Source organism: Cygnus olor, chromosome 16, assembly GCF_009769625.2.
Source record: "Cygnus olor isolate bCygOlo1 chromosome 16, bCygOlo1.pri.v2, whole genome shotgun sequence".
Classification (NCBI taxonomy): Eukaryota; Metazoa; Chordata; class Aves; order Anseriformes; family Anatidae; genus Cygnus; species Cygnus olor.
This window is the reverse complement of record NC_049184.1, coordinates 1,982,410-1,997,661: the sequence shown is the minus strand read 5'-3', so window position 1 is coordinate 1,997,661 and position 15,252 is coordinate 1,982,410. Positions and strand designations below refer to the sequence as shown.

The 15,252-nt window shown below is 59.7% G+C and overlaps 1 protein-coding gene across 1 annotated transcript; it reads right to left on the bottom strand.

Moving 5' to 3' along the window:
* Nucleotides 1-74: 74 nt before the first annotated feature.
* EMILIN3 (elastin microfibril interfacer 3) lies at nt 75-9,187 on the bottom strand. The gene is made up of 4 exons (XM_040576246.1): nt 8,926-9,187; nt 6,938-7,060; nt 4,919-5,166; nt 75-4,370 (listed from the first exon to the last, which is right to left on the bottom strand). The coding sequence occupies exons 1-4, from the start codon at nt 9,111-9,113 to the stop codon at nt 2,476-2,478; spliced, it is 2,454 nt and encodes an 817-aa protein (XP_040432180.1). The 5' UTR covers nt 9,114-9,187; the 3' UTR covers nt 75-2,475.
* Between the last annotated feature and the right edge of the window lie 6,065 nt (nt 9,188-15,252).

The following is a 15,252-nucleotide window of genomic DNA, read 5'->3' as shown; positions in this document are numbered from 1 at the left end:
ATAGCCTCAGTGTTTTAACTTAACAGAGTGCTGGTGTTATACTTTTTTCCCCGAAGCCACAGAAGTCATTTTGATACTGGAAACCTCAGCAAGAAGTTTTATTTTTTTCTCTTCCAGTACAAACAGTCTTTCAGCTTTTAACTCTGAACAAATGTACAAGGTTTAAAAAAAACACAGCCTCTTACCAGCAGTAGTTACCAACTGCTGTGGAAAGCTGCCCAGCGCAAGAGCAAGCACGTGGGCATTATCTCCTTCCCTCTCTGCAAGCAAAATAAAAAATGCCCTATTTCATACAAAGTTCCTTTCGCTTTTAAACAGGGTTAGCTGAGAACTGAAATAAAAACTGTATCTTCAAGTGACTAATCAGGAATAGTCCAAACATAGCACCATGTTCTGGAAGGTCAGACTTCTTCCTTGTCCTAGTTTTGTTATCACTAGTCCTGGCTCCCTCTGTGCTGCAGGAGCCTGTTCCTCTTCAGCTGCTTTTTACCCAAACCCTGGCTGCCCAGCTCCCCTGGAAGGGGGTGAGCCTGGTGCTGGGTTCGGTTTTCTCTTTGGTTGCTCCAGCCATTTTTGTCCCTGGTGTGTGAGGACGGGGAGGGTGGCTTGGGCAGGATGTGCTTGTATGGTGAGGGTTCCCCTGGACCATCACACAGGGCTGGCTTGAGGTCCCTTCCCTGTGCTGGGGGAAGAAATCAGTCTCCTGTTTAAGAGCAGGTTTTTGGGGATGCCCAAAAGCAGCTGGAGGTTGCTCCTCAGCTGAAGAAGTGGCTCACCAGCTTTGGTATGGTCCCAATCAGCCCAGCCACAGGCTGGGCGTGGTGCTCACCACTTCCATGGCCCATCCTGGCACAGGGTGGAAGCTGGTGTGGAAGCGCCCATCAGCTGCAGCGCTGAGCTGGTAGGAAAACATATCCCTCTGCTATAAGGGTGCTAGAACTGGCCAGGTGGAGGCTCTTTAATTTTCTCTTCATCCTTTCTGGTAACAAAGCCCCTGATGGCTGAGCAGGGGAGGATGCCTGTGCTGGCCTCCCTGGGAAAGGCAGATTTTGGTGAGACAGCCACACGGTACAGGCACCTGCTCCATGGGACAAGGCTGGCGTTGCTCAGGAGCACAGCGACCTTTTCCAGTCTTTGTGGGAAGCCTGAGCGAAGTTGGGTAAATTGCTTTGGTTTTTCATACTGCCTCCAGCCCTGCTCAGAGCCTGGAGCACAGCTCAACCTTTTCCCAGGGCTGAGCTCAGGAGTGGACGTCTCAAGATGCCCTGCCATCCTCCTCCTGGGTGCTTGATGGTGGCACAGGCTCCTGGATCCTCAGCATCCCACAGGACTCAGAGGACTGCAAAGAGGAAGCAGGATCCTGGATGGGGAAACCCAGGCAGAGCAGGTGAGTCCTCGTGCTCATGTCATGGAGCAGCTGCACCTCGCCTGCCCTGGGATGAGATGGGGGAAACCGTGTTCACAGTTTAAGCAGTAAAACAGGAGGGAACCAGAGCTGGAAGCCAGGCAACTGCTCCATGCCTGGCTTTGTCTCTTCTGAGACCTACACGCACACACATCTTTGGGAAAGACACAAGTTTTCCATAACCCTTCACATCAGTCCCAGGTGTAATCAGCAAGCAAAGTAAACAAAGTGAATGGGGACTGCAAACCACAGCAGCCCCCAGGGGCCGCGTGGGTTTGTGCAAATGCTGCTGGGACAGTTGACAGCTGCTCCATGTGGCTCCTCAAAGTACAGCAAGGGAAAGGGAGGCAGCGAGAGCAAGCTCTGCACTCCGATGAGCACTGGGACAGTGGATTGTTCAAAGATATATATATATATATATATATACACACACACATACCATATACACGTTTTCCTAATGCATAGCCTCACGTGCTCTGTAAGGCGTGTGCGTTTGCACGAAAAAGGGAGCAGTATAAATGGATTTACCTTATGCAAGGAGGGCTGCCATCTTGAAGAGGGGAGTGCAGCTCCCCAGGGGCTGTGTGAGTACGTGTTTTCTTTGAAATCCACAGTTCCTGTGGTGAGTTTTGTTCCCTGCAAGGAGCCCTGGCTCTGTTCAATCCCTGGATTAAGATGCAGGTGGTCTTTAGTTCAGAGAAACTCTATTCCTCAACTGACAACTACAGGGTTTTATTCTTCAAGAAGCGATAAATCCACAAAAATAAAATTTAGAAAACGTCCCCACCTCCAGCTTCCTCCTGAATCGTCCTTCTGGGGTCATCAGCCCCAGAGCCAAAGCAACACCCCCGGCCCTGAGGCAGTTCCCTGCTCCAGCAGGGCTGGCACAGCTGCGAGCTGCGGAGGCGAGCACACAAAAAAAAAATGGAGGAGGAGGAGGAGGGTGGCGAAGAAGGGTTCGTAGCAGCTTTTAATTTATCTTTTCATTTAAAAAAATATCCAAAGACCTGTTGTCACCTTGGAGTCCGTGTGATATAAGTTAGTGGAGCAAGTAGCGCGTTTCAGCGCAGCTAATGCTGCTTCCTCTCCGCCTGCTCTTCCAGGTGGCCGACCTGCTCCGCCAGCTCTGAGACCTTGGCTTGGCAGTCGAGCAGGTTGTCCTTCAGCCCTGTTATTTCCTGAGAGTGGGCAGCCAGGGTCCCGTTCATACGGTCCATGTAGTCCCACAGGCTGCCCGTGTGTTTCTCCAGTCCGTCTCTGATGCCGTCCAGGCTTCCCGTGACGGCGCCCAGCCTGCCGCAGACCCTCTCCACCCGCGCCACCCGCTCATCAAAGTGTGCCACCTCCTGCTGCAGGTCCTGGGCCACGCTCCTGCAGGAGCTCAGGTCGCTGACGATCCGGGCTTTGAGTCGCTCCAGGTCTCCCTTGAGGTTCAGGACTCGCCGGTTGCTGAAGAAGAGCTGTGAGCCTTGGTCGTTGACTTTCTCCTGGATGGAGTGGACCTCGTCCTCGATCTTGCGCTCGTGCTCGTCCAGCGAGGAGTTGATGTGCGTCATGGTGTCCGAGTACTGCGAGACGGAGTCCTTGAGCCCCGTCAGGGACTTGCTCACGGTGTTCAGGTTGATCTTCAGCAAGGTGATCTCTCCTTGCAGAGCCCCCGCCGCCTCCTCCTCGATTCGCCGCTGGATCTCCAGGATGGTGGCGTTCAGCTTGCGCAGGAGGTCGTAGTTGCTGTCCATCCGGAGGAGCAGGTCCTGGTTCCTGTTCTGGCAGTCCTCGATCTCCGTCCGGAAGGTCTCCACATCTCTGGAGGCAGAGGTGCAGCCCGAGGAACAGGTGCTCTCCAGCGTGACGAGGCGACTCTGCAGCACCTCCAGCTTCTCGTCTGTGCGCTTCTTCATGCCAGCGAGCTCCCCCTCCAGCACGGGCACCACCGCTCCGTCCATGCCTGCGGGAGCACTGACATTGTTCAGCTCCCCCACAATGGTCATGAACCTGTCCTCCAGGGTCTGCATTTTGTCCTCAAAGACAGTCCTCATGCCATCCACCTCTGCTACCACTGTGCCTCTCATGCTGTCCTCTATACCGGAGCAACAGCTCCCTGTTTCCCTCTCTGTGGCATTGAGTCTGGCTTCCAGGTCCTCAAAGCGCCCTTCAAAGAGGTTCCCCAGGGTGACAGTGGAGATTTCTCCATCCAGCTGTGAGTGCAGGTTCTTCTGGGACTCCGAGATGCTGTGAAGGCCCTTCTCCAGGATGTTCATGCGATCGGTGAGGTAGTCGAGGTTGCTGCAGCAGCTCTCCACCACCGTCAGCCCTTGGATCTGGGTCTCCAGCTGGGAGATCTCCTTCTTGATCTCCAGCTCCTTCCCGTCCAGTGTCTGCTGCAGCCGCAGGTTGGCGGCTTTCTCCTCCTCGCACTGCTGCCGCACCTCTTGGATCCGGAAATCACACGTGGTCTGGATCTTGCCCAGCTTCTTCTCGAAGCCATCAAGCAGCTCTCCACGCAGGGTGCTCAGCCGCGTGTCCACGTACTCCTCCAGCAGGTCGATGGAGGTGAGGGGCGAGGGCCGGGCCGACTCCAGCAGGTGCTTGATCTGCCCGTCGTGGTCCAGGACCATGCCACGAACCTCGTGGAGCAAATCTGCCTTGGATTTCAGCACGTCGCTCACCTCCGTCACCTTGGTCAGGATCTCCCCCACCGGAGGGAACGCGGCGACGTCGGCTTTGTCCGCTGCGTCCACCAGGCCGTCGGGGATGATGCCGAAGCCCACCGTGGCGTCAGGTGTGCCCGGGCTGTTCATCAGTGAGCCGATCATCTTGGTGGTGTCCTCCTGGATGGCCAGGCGCAGGCGGTCCCCCAGGCCGCTCACCATGGTGTGCAGGCTGTCATAGGACTGGGACAGGCGCCTCACCTCCTCCTCCAGCCGCTCCAGGCGGTCCCCAAAGAGCCCAGGCAGCTTCCTGCCTGCCCAGGGGAACAAAGAGAGGTGACAGTCAGTGCCAGAGCTCCTTTAGCCTCCCCCCTGGCTGCTTCTCCATTTGAGCCCTTTTCCTTACTAGCATCAGCTCCCACCTCCCTCTCATTGCCATTTCAGCCAGATCTCTCCCCACTCTTTCTCCTTTCCCCCAGCATCTTTTCTCGATTAGATGGGGGAAAACCCGCTCTCTTTCAGTGCGTAAGGTCAAGCCCCCTGATCTCAAGTTCAACAGCAGGCGATGAGAAAAGCCCGGGGAGCTTCATCTTGAGACGCACTCTATCAACCCCCAAATTAATAGAGAAATGCTTTAAGGCAATGAGATAAGGCAGTTTCCAAGCTACATATTTTGAAAGACAGCAGGTAAGAAAAGCAGGTGAGCCTCAAAGCAATCAAAGGTCAGGTTTCTGGGCAGAAAACAGGCCACCCGCTCGCGTGCCAAACTCATGCTCTGTGCTGGAACAGAAAGGACCAGGAGGTTTGTGACCAAGGCCAGGAGGCGACAACCTGGGAACGTGAAGCAGGCACGAGGTCTCACCGTATTGATTCTTCTTGGGTCCTGCAAACAGGTCAGGGTGGCTTTTCGGATGGGGAGGAACTCTGGGGATCGGAAACATCTTCTGCCCAGGTGGCATTTTAGGGCTGGGATGCTGGGGCAGGAGGCCGGGCTGGTCGGTCGGGCTGTCGTGGCACCCTTCTCCCAGGAAGCCCGGGCAGCACCTCCAGGCCAGCTCGGTCACTGTCTTGTAGCCAATCTTGTATTTGGGTCTGAAGAAGGTGCGGTACCTTTCCGGGAGAGGGGAGGAAGAGAGAAGACAGTTCAGAGAGGCAACCTCAGCTTTGAGAACTACCAAAGAGCGGGGCCGGGGTCCTACCGGGTGTGGGGAAGCCCAGCTGAGACCCAAGCTCTGCACGCACAGAGCACAACCCACCTCCTCCCACAGCACCCCTCCACCTGGGGCTGCAGCTCGGCAGCTGGCACCCCAGCACACTTGCCCACCCTCCCCAGGACCGGTCCACGAGGTGCCAGGTCTCACTGTGCTTGCTGGGGAGGTTTTGTGTGTTAGCATTGCTGTTAAACAAATTGTATTCCTGATGGTAGTTTGGAAAAGCAGCAGGGTGTGTTGCTCTGGTTTCCAGCCCGACAGGTGCTACATGGTTTGGCAACTTCTGGCCTGGAGGAGCACAGGGTGAAGTGATGCAAATGATTCCAAAACCCCCGCAACCCTTCCGGCAGGAGGTCTATGTGTCAGCAGGGAGGGCTCTCAGGGCTTTCCCAGGTGATGCCCAGAGCCCTCACACTGGGCTGGGACAGGACCAGGACAGGACCCCGGCAGCATCTGTGCCCACCACCAGCTGAGTCCTGTGGGGCTGAAGACAGCGCAGCCCTTGTCACCTCCAAGATCCCAGTGCTTTGAAATTGCCTTTCAGAAAGCTCCTGCCTCAGGTTCTTCAGCCCCTCGTAAACTGGGGTTTGTTGTTTTGAAACAATGCATGCAATGGTCCTTGGTCTTCTCCAGTGCCCTCAGCAGAAGGTTTCAGAGGAGGCAGCACACACATCCGTGCTGCACAGACCAGGACAGTGAGGAGCAGAGCAAGACACTTGCACGGGGCAGCCCCTGGTCTGAGCACCATCCAGCACCACCCCTCCGTGTCCCCAGCTGGGTTCTCAGCATCCCTGCCCACGCTGCAGCCTCCAGGCACCGCTGCCTCCAGGGCAGGAGCGACCTCTGTGGCCACCTCTGTGCACAACACAGGGAAATCAGCTCGCAGGGAGGGCAGGAGGAGAGAGCAAGCCCAAACCCTCCAGTCTCTGCATTGCTTTCACATTTCTCAACATCAGTAATTTGTCCTGTGTCTTTGAGAGTCTCAAACAGCATTGGAAAAAAAAAAAATGCAAGCTCTTCCTTGTGCTGTTCCTCTTTACAGAAGCTGCCAGCTGCCAAGTTCCTGTGCTCCTTCCTTCCTTCTGTGCAGAAACCTGCCTGCAAGTACCAGGGCAGGAAGAGGCAGGATGTGTCCATGCCCAGCCACCACCAGCAGCATGAAGCAAGGCTGAACACAGCGCCCAGGACACCTTCCCTGCTGCTTGCCAGGCTCCTACGAGAGCCCCTTCCAGCCCTGTTTTCCTCAGCACTGCTGCTCCAGTGGGCACGGGGAGGATGCAGGAGCACGGCATTTCTGCATAGAGAGCGTCCCCAGCCGGGGGGGCAATGCACAAAGCCCCACTGTCTGCCCTGCCCCGGCACAGTGGGGTGTTTCCCTTCGGCATTTACGAGGTGGCAGAGAGGTTTGCAGATATTTTCCCCAGGGCAGGAAGCCCTCAGCCTTCCTCAGGCTCGCCCCTCGCTGCCACCTTCCTGCCAAATTGCAGCTCTGTGACAAAACGCTTCCCTGCGCTCCCCCCCCTGCTTCCCACGGAAACATTCCCCGTTTATTTCTGGCGAGAGGCCGAGCCCCCTCCCTCTCCTAAATAATCACACCTTGCCTCCTGCCGGCGCCGCAGAATTAACCCCCCTTCAGCCCCTTTTGCTGCCAGGTGCCTCCCCATACTCACAGCACTTTCCCTGGGCACTTGGGTCCCCAGCTGCACTTGTGGTACTCAGCCTTGACGTAGCTCTCGGCGCCGTCCTGCAGCGCGCAGGTGACGTTGCGCTGCACCACGTAGGCGCAGTAGCTCCTGGGGGGGAAGCACAGCAAGACAGCATCACCCCCTGCCCCAGGGCCAGCACCATCAGCAGCCCCCCGCCAGGCTGGGGAGGGGGCATCGCCCACCCCAGAGACAGGGGATGGGGCAGCAGGAGGGTCCTGGTGGAGGAGATGCCAGCGGACATGGAGGCAGGGGCAGAAGCTAGGCCAGGTGGAGGCTGGAAGCCTCTTCGGTCCCTCGGATGGGTGGTGCAGGGAGCAGAGCCTCACCCTCCTGCCTCCCTGGAGCAAGCGGCACAGCCGGGTGCTGAGGATGAGGCAGCCGGGAGGAAGGCTGCAGGGACAGACGGAGGCCAAGGCTGTTCCGCTGGAGGCTGGAGCAGGTGGTCCATGGGGGTAGGGACAGCGGGGACGTGCAGCGAGGCAGCAGATGGCAGAGCGGGAGGAGAAGAGGGCAGAGGCACCGCAGCTCGGGGACGGAGGGTCAGCAGGACAGAGCAGATGGGCCAGAGCGAGCTGCCGGAGCAGGGAGGTGTTTGGTGAGGCGGGAGGACCCGGCTCATCCCCGTGAGCTGCAGCGGTGGCTGCTCTGCCTGGCCGCAGGCTAGGAAGCAGCCTGGCTCCTCCAGCTTCGCCGTGGTGCAGGGAGCAGCCTGGGGCTGCCCAGGGAAACAAGCTGCAGGGCCTCAGCACCCAGGCAGGCGATACAAGGGGATACCCCGGCTGCCCCCACTGTCCCCCAGCCCCACACAGCCCCTGCTCCCCCCACAAGGAGCTCCAGCACCCCTTCCCCAGCCCCTCTCCGAGGGCTTCTTCGCACCCCAATTCCCGGCAGCATTTCCAGCCTGCCCAGGTGCAAGTGGCTGTGCCCCAGCAAGAGGCTGCCAAGCTCCAGGCATGTGCAGGGACCGGTGCTGCTCCAGAAGTGAGTCATTTGTCCATGCGCAGGGCTACCCGAGAGCCAGGGCCAGTCACTTTTCTTAGCTGGAGGGAAGGGAGATCATGTGTGCATGTGGAAATTTAGGATCACTGTCTATCCATAAATCCACGATCCGCTTATAAATGCTGCAAGCCTCCTCTTTAAGGAAGCTGGTAGCCAACGGAGGCAGATCTGCTAGCCACTGCCCGTGACTACCTGGGGCAGGGTGGTTCTGGCTCCCTCTCCTCCACAGAAGTCCTTTTCCTTCTCACCCACCTGTGGCTAGCAGTTTTATTACTCCAGCCTGATGCTTGAAGAGTGAGCAGCTGGAAAATGTTATGGGTTTTGGAAAGCTCTCACTGGCACTGCCAGTATTGTTTGTTTCAAATGTTACTTTATTCATTTCAGCTTGTTCGGAGCACTACGTCCTCCCTTTTGCAGAGAAGCCCGATAAAAACCCCTGCTCTGGCAAACAAGCCGGGGGGGGGGGGGGGGGGGGGGGGGAGAGCCCCCCACCAAAGTAACACTTTTTCCATTCAGTTGCAAAATGGGTGCATTGTACACGCAAAGCCCACATTCCTCCGCCGCCTGAGCTTTCCAGGTTACTTAAAGCATATTTAAACCCTAGTAATTCCGTGCTCGATGAGCAAGCGGACGACCCCGCGCCGAATCAGCCTGCACCTCCCCGGGCGGCGGCGTCCTGCCCTCCCCGCATCACCCCCGGTACCCACGAGGAACAGGTGCCCACGGCCAGCCCCACGGACCCCCCCCCCATCCTCACCCCCCCCCCCGCCCCAGCCCCATCCGCGGAGGGCGGCAGCACCCCCATCCCCACAGCGCACGCACACGGAGCCCGGTCTCTCTTGGCTCCGGGACCCCCATATCCAGCGGGGGCACGGCCGGACCCTCGCTCCCCAACCCCGACCCCACTCCCCGGTGCGGGGATGCCCGCAGGGTCCGCGCATGGGGTCGCTTACTTGTGCTTGCCCACGGGCTTCCCGGGGCCGAGCTGCGGGCTGGAGCCGGCCGTGTAGAGGCTGTACCTGCCGCCGTAGGGCAGGGGGGCGGCGGGGGGGTAGAAAACCCCCTTGGCATCAGCGAGGGCCAGCAGCGTCCCCAGGGAGATGCAGGCGAGCAGAGCCCCGCGGCGCAGCGCCCGCCGCATGGTCCCGGGGCGGGATGGGACCGGGAAAGGGGAGGGGGGGGGGGAAGGATCGGGAAAGGGGAAAAGGGAAAAAGGACCGGGGATGGGAAATGGGATGGGAATTAGGATGGGGCCGGGACCCCGCCCGCTGCGCCCTGCCCTGCCCGGCGGCACACGCCGCTCCGCCGCCCGCCCGACCCCTTTTGTAGGGCGGCGGCGGGGGCGGGCCGCGCTCCTCCCCCCTGCCCTCCCCCAGCCCCCGACCCCCGGCGCCGCGGGCGGGGAGACAAAGCCGAGCCCCCCGCCCCATCCCATCGCAGCCCCCCCCCTCCATCCCCCCGCACCCCTCGCCCCGCCGGGGGCCGCCCCGACCCCGCGCAGCCCCCGCTGGCCGCCCCATAAAGGGGGCTGGATGGGGCAGAGCCCCCCCCCTCGCCCCTTCGCACGACCCCCAGGCTGCCCCTGGCGCCCCCCCGGCGGCGGCAGGTGCGGGGCGGGTGCCCCCACCCGCAGGAGCCCCGTGGCAGAAGGTGCCGGGTCCCTGCGCCGCCCCAGCACCCGCTGCAAAGGTGGCGGACCCAGCGCCTCAACGCACCCTCCGTGTGAGCCCTGGGGCCTCGGCCGCTGGGTGAGGGGGTGCAGGGGGAGGAGAAGACCCCCACCCGCGGGGTCACATCCGTGGTGCTATCCAGCAGAGGTCAGCCCATAGCCCCGCAGAGGTGAGGCCACCACCATGCGGATTTTGTCGTGCAAGTGGAACCTGGGCTGAGCATCCCGTGGCACCGGGACACTCGCACCCCTGGGCACCTCCCCAGGAGCAGGTTCTTCACGGGCTCCTGCTGGGTCTGGCAGAGGCCATCCCGGGCAGGGAAACTCCTCCAGGAGCTATGCAAAGCTCCTCCGAAACTCTTGGAGGGAAACGAGCGGCTGAGAAAGGGTGGCTGGGTGGGATCCCAAACACCAGAGTGAAACCTGCTGCTGGGGGAAGGAGTCATCAAGGCTTGGGCTGACGCTGAGAGAGATGATAAGATACCGAGACAAACGGCCTTTTTTCTTTTTTGGTTAAAATGAGCCTTTGGCTGGGTCTGAGGCGGATACGGAAACATTAGCAGGGGAAGAAAATCCATAGGAGAGCCGTGCCGGGGGAGGCAGGCTGGAAAGATCAGGCAGGAAAGCCAGAGAAGGTCTGCACAACAAACCAAGGCTTGCCCACCGCCGCTCAATCTGCTGCAGGGTGTTGCTGCGAACTGCAAAGGGCTTCGCAGGCTGCACCCCGCGGTGGCTGCGCTGTGGCTCCTGCACGGTGTGTTTGGCAGCACGTGGAGCAGTCCTCGTCCAGCTGGCACCTGGCTGTCCCCATCTGCTGGGACAGCGCAGCAGGGGCAGTCCAGAAGCAGCTCTGTAACAGCAAACCAAATCTACCGAGCCCGCATGGTTTCATGCCGGATGCTAACGCCGAGAAGTAACCTTGCGTACAGCCTTCGTTTTTTTTCCCTGTGTTCAGGGAGTATGATCCAGTTTTAATAACAGCGTGCTGCACGTGCGTGTCCGAGGTCTGAGGAAAAAACATCTGCTGCTGCGTGGTTTCAGCAGAAACCCACGGTCCTGCCTTTCGAACCTGCGGCGTGACGAGCGGGCACAGCGGGGCAGCTAAGGGTGCTTCATCGTCCTCCCGAGCCCGGCTCTGAAGGGGAAGGAGGTGGGAGCCATCGCACTTGCAGGGCTGCGGGTGCACGTGCCTTTCTGTCCGCCTGTCCCTGCTGTCTGACCCCATTTCTGAAACCCTGGGTCACTTTCTGCCAGATTTCATAGCGAGGCAAGATCCTCAGAGAGAATGAATTCCGTTATACTGTTCCATTGTCTAATTGTTTCATGAAAAAAAAAAAAGCATCTGGGTAGACAAGAGAGAGCCAAACCTGGGTCCCCACTGAGGAAATGGATTCATCATCAACTTTATTATAAGACATCAAAGAACCCACACAGGAGAGAGCCATTACGGGTGCCCCAAACCATGGGAAAAACTCTCACGTGCCTTATTAGCCGGGAGCTAATCCCACCTTGAGACACGGGGCGGCAGGGAACGGGGACTTGCTGAGCTGCACTCCTCACGGAGCAGCTCGCTTCTCCCTCCTCGGTGCTCAGCCGTGCTGCCGCCGCCCTCACCGCACGCCCCCTGGGGCCGGCATCCCAGCTCCGGGGAGCGACCACCCCGGGGTGAGCCTCAGCACCAGGGCGTCCTCCCGACGTGGCCGTGTCCCAGGGTTAGCAGAGAGGACGCCAAACTTCATCCCCCAAAGCCACCAAGCGGGGCAGGAGGGCTTTGCCACCCTGAGCTGCCACCAGCGGGCTCTGCAGGCGTGTTCCTTGGTATGCTTCGTGCCCAGGGGTGCCTGCCAGAAGAAAGCCCGGCTTTCCCTCCTGGGAGAATAAAGGGATCATGCCAGAGCTGCTGATGAAGATCAGTTCTGGCCGCTGGGTAAATCTGAGACCCCTCCGCGGGGGGCTGTGTCCATCGGTGCCCCCCGTGTGAGCAGCCCTGCAGCAGCTCGGCGTGTGTTGGAGACCTTTTTCCCTGCTCTGGCTGCCAAAAGTTGCTCGTTTCTGTCCCCCCGTTCGCAGAAAGAGCTGGGTTTCACCTCTCGCTGCGGGATGCCCAGACTTTCAGGCTGCTGTTACCCAGGGGAGCGGCGATGGGTTCAGTTTGCTCTTGCTGTGGGCACAGCAAGCTGCTGCTCGCCCCACAAAGCGGGGACACGGGCAAACAGATCCTGCCTGCGGGGCGCGGGAGGGGAGCCCAAAAGCTCTGTGCCAGCCTGTCCCTGGGGCACGGCTTCTGCCCGCTGGCTGGCCGGTGCCCAGAGCTTGGCCACAGGCATCAGGACCTGTATCCCATCCCTGTACCCAGCTGTGCTGCTAGGGGTGAATGTTTTTCCTATTAAGGATCCAGCAGAGATCTGCCTAAAAAGCAGGGACATTGTAGATGGCCCGAGAGGTACCCCAAAATAGGAACTCAGTTGGAGATGAGAGCAGGAGCAGATGTCCTGCGGGCAGCTCTGTCCCCCGGGGTGGGCTGGATGGAGAGGCCAATTTCACAAGTGGATGACACCAAACACTGCCCCATTCTGCTTCACGTGCTTTTTAATTAACACCTGCATGGCCTCTCCAGCTGAATAATTGCCTCCCTTCATGGGTCAACGAGCCAGCAGCCTCTGACCTCCCGTTCCCACCTGGGTACGATGTTTGGTGTCTGCACCACCAAACCCCCTGCAGGCCTGCGCCAAGGTGGGAGAAGTAGAAGGGTGGTCCGGGGGCTCTGCAACGCTGCTTGCTCCTGGCCGGGACCAGCCTTTTCCATCCCCATCCCGAGCCAGCAGGGCTGGGCAGGGGGCACAGGGCGCGACGGTGGGAACAGAGTTGTCCTCGGTGCTGCCAAGGGGTGGGAGCAGGTCCCAGCAAGGGAAATTTAAGACGGATATTAATAAAAAAGTATTCTGGTAGTAACATTAATATAGCCCTGGAGGAGACTGCATTGAGCCATCTGGAGGTTTTAAAGGAAAGGTTAGATAAAAAAAAATAATCTGTCAGGACCACTTTGGGGTAGGGAAATGGATTGGATGTCTTCCCAAGACCTCTCCCAGCCTGAGTTTTTCCGAGTACAAATTCATTTCCCAAAGTGGCAAGGCAAGAGAGCAGCCCAAGTTGGAGGCAGAGTTTGTCCCTAATGATCCCCCCTGGATCAGGAGCACTCCTTGACCTGGCACTAACGGAGGCCTTTTCCCTCGGCAGCAGGTCTGTGTCTGTGAGAGGGAGACTTCAGGAAATCCCAGCCCTCCCAGCTGTGCCTCCAGCAGGATCTGTCCAAGGCCACCTCTGCTGTCCCCGTGTGTCTGGAAGACACCGCAGCCACCCCGTGGCTGTTTCCCCAGCTGGGGGGAGCCCCGAGGAGGGATGGGGATGCCGTGTTACCCAAACGGGCAGGGGAGACGTCCCAAATGCCCCAGGAGCACAGCGTTGTGATACCAGCGAGGCACCAGTCCAAGGGGAACAGTGTCCCCAGCAGGACCTGGGGGGACAGGACCTCTCCAGGTGCCCCAGTTCCCAGAGCAACATAAAACCTAGGACGCTGACCAGGGACATGGCCCAGCTGCAGGACTGGAAGCCCTTTGCCGGTTCCCAGTACACATTTCTCCTGCACCACAGCTCCGAGCTGGGCAGGAGCCCCCTCCCCTGCTGGTGCCCGCAGGACGGAGGGGCCGGCACACAGGCAGGAGGCAGCCGTGGTCCGGCCGTGCAAGAGGAACCCAGGCAACATCACCACGTGCCTTGCTGGGAGGACGCTGAGCTTTTGTTCTCAACCCCCCCCGGCCCCGCTCCCAGGGGGTGTGAATGTCCTGCCAGGCTCGGGGCAGGAAGGCAGCAGCACCAGGGGCAGAGCCCCCCGCAGAAACCCCTCGGTGGGGTGGGGGCACCGGGGTCTGCCCGGGCTGGGGCCCTTTTTTCACGGGAAAGCGCAGTGACTTGAAGCGCTCAGGCAGCCTTATCTCCAGTTCCGAAAGCCGCACGCTGATCGTTTGTCAAGATCAGCGCGTGCGGTGGAAGGGATGGAGCTGTTCCAAACCCCCGCTCAAGTCTCTTCCCGGGCTCGGGGCCATTCACGGAGATGCCAGAGCGGCGGTGCTGGCAGGCAGCGCGCGCCGGGGCTGTGGTTTGGGGAGGGCCGGGGGGGTCAGCCACAGGTTGGGCAGCTCTGGGCAGGGAGAAGGATACCCGGGTGGCTTTATTGATACACCCGCGAGCATCCTTCCGCCAGGAAGGCTGACAGGGCAGATTAGGCAAGGGCAACGGGCAGGCAGGAGGTCTGATGTGGGGAAAGGTGGGGGGGAGGGTGATGGGTTTTAAAAAGCTTTTCCCAGCTGTGCCAGCACCCTGGGGACAGGTGAGCATCAAGAGGTGACAGCCGTGGGCACAGAGCAGGAGCATCCCCAGGATCGGTCCCAGCTGGTTCAGCAGCACACAGATGCAGGTGAGGAGGATGAAGACCGAGCAAGGATGAAGGAGGTGATGCTCCCCCAGTAAACCCCAGCACGTTGCTGGTGGGGCACCGGGGACCACACCTCGCTCTGGGCTGGCCTGTAAGCCTGAGGAGGAGCAGCCCTGACCTCAGCTGGTGCCATCAGCTCGGGCTCAGCTGGGCAGGAGCCAGGAGAGCTGTAAAAGGCTGCAAGGGGGGCAGTTGGTGCTGGTTGGGGAGGGTGAGGAGCAGGTGTTGTCTGGGGGCAGTGTGTTTCTGCACCCAGGGCATGCAGAGGCATCTTTTTGCAAGAAAAAAGCTTATCAGTTCCCGCCTGCCTGCGAGGATATCACCAAGGTAAGGTGACAGAGGAGGGAAATGGCTTCAGGGTGGGGGCTCGTGGCTGGGCCAGGCAGGGAGTGGTGCTGGCAGGAGCTGGGCTGGAGGGGTGCTTGGGGGGGGGGGGGGCAGCAGGGGGCCTCGCTGGGAGGCACATGTTCCTCCTGTGTGTGCTGGGGAGAGCTCTGGCAGCTGACCTGGGGCTTGTTCAGCCTGGCTGGGACCTTGGGGGTCCCTGGTGCCCCCTGCTCCAAGCAGGGTCTGAGCTGCCTTGGGACCTCCCCATCCCGCTGTGCCAGCAGAGGGGCTGGCTGGCTGCTCCTCTCCCAATGCCAGCAGGTTACCCTGCAAATCCCGGGGGGGTTGCAGGGCTCTGGGGCTGCCCGCAGCTGGGAGTGCTGTGGGAGGGCTCCCCCCGAGCAGCTCTGCCACGTCCCAGCCCGGGGGCTGCCCTCAGCAGGAGGGGATGGCATTGTGCTCTACAAAAAAAATTCAGTATTTCCACTGCAGTGGCTCGGTGCTTGCAATTCAGATGGCCCTTTCCATCTCTGCTGTGCCATGTTTTTCCTAGGGACAGTCCCTGGTGCAAGAAGCCCTTCACTGGAAGGTGGAGGAGCAGCAGCCCGAAGCTTTGGTTTAAAGAAATGCCACAAACTGCAATGTTTGATCGCTTTTTCAGGGTCTGGCCATGTCCTCCCCTGAAAACTGGTGTGCTCTGCAGAGCTGTGCCTCTGGCTGTTGGGAAGAGCCATGTTCCTCCTTGGCTGTGTGCTCAGCTGGGCCAACCTCTGTCTTTCCTGCGGGCCGATG

Coding starts and splice junctions, on each gene's coding strand:
- EMILIN3 (XM_040576246.1), bottom strand. CDS start 9,113: ATGCGGCGGGCGCTGCGCCGCGGGGCTCTGCTCGCCTGCATCTCCCTG. Junction 7,061..8,925: donor AAGCCCGTGGGCAAGCACAA/GTAAGCGACCCC, acceptor CTTCCCCCCCAG/GAGCTACTGCGCCTACGTGG. Junction 4,371..4,918: donor ACCCAAGAAGAATCAATACG/GTGAGACCTCGT, acceptor TCCCCTGGGCAG/GCAGGAAGCTGCCTGGGCTC.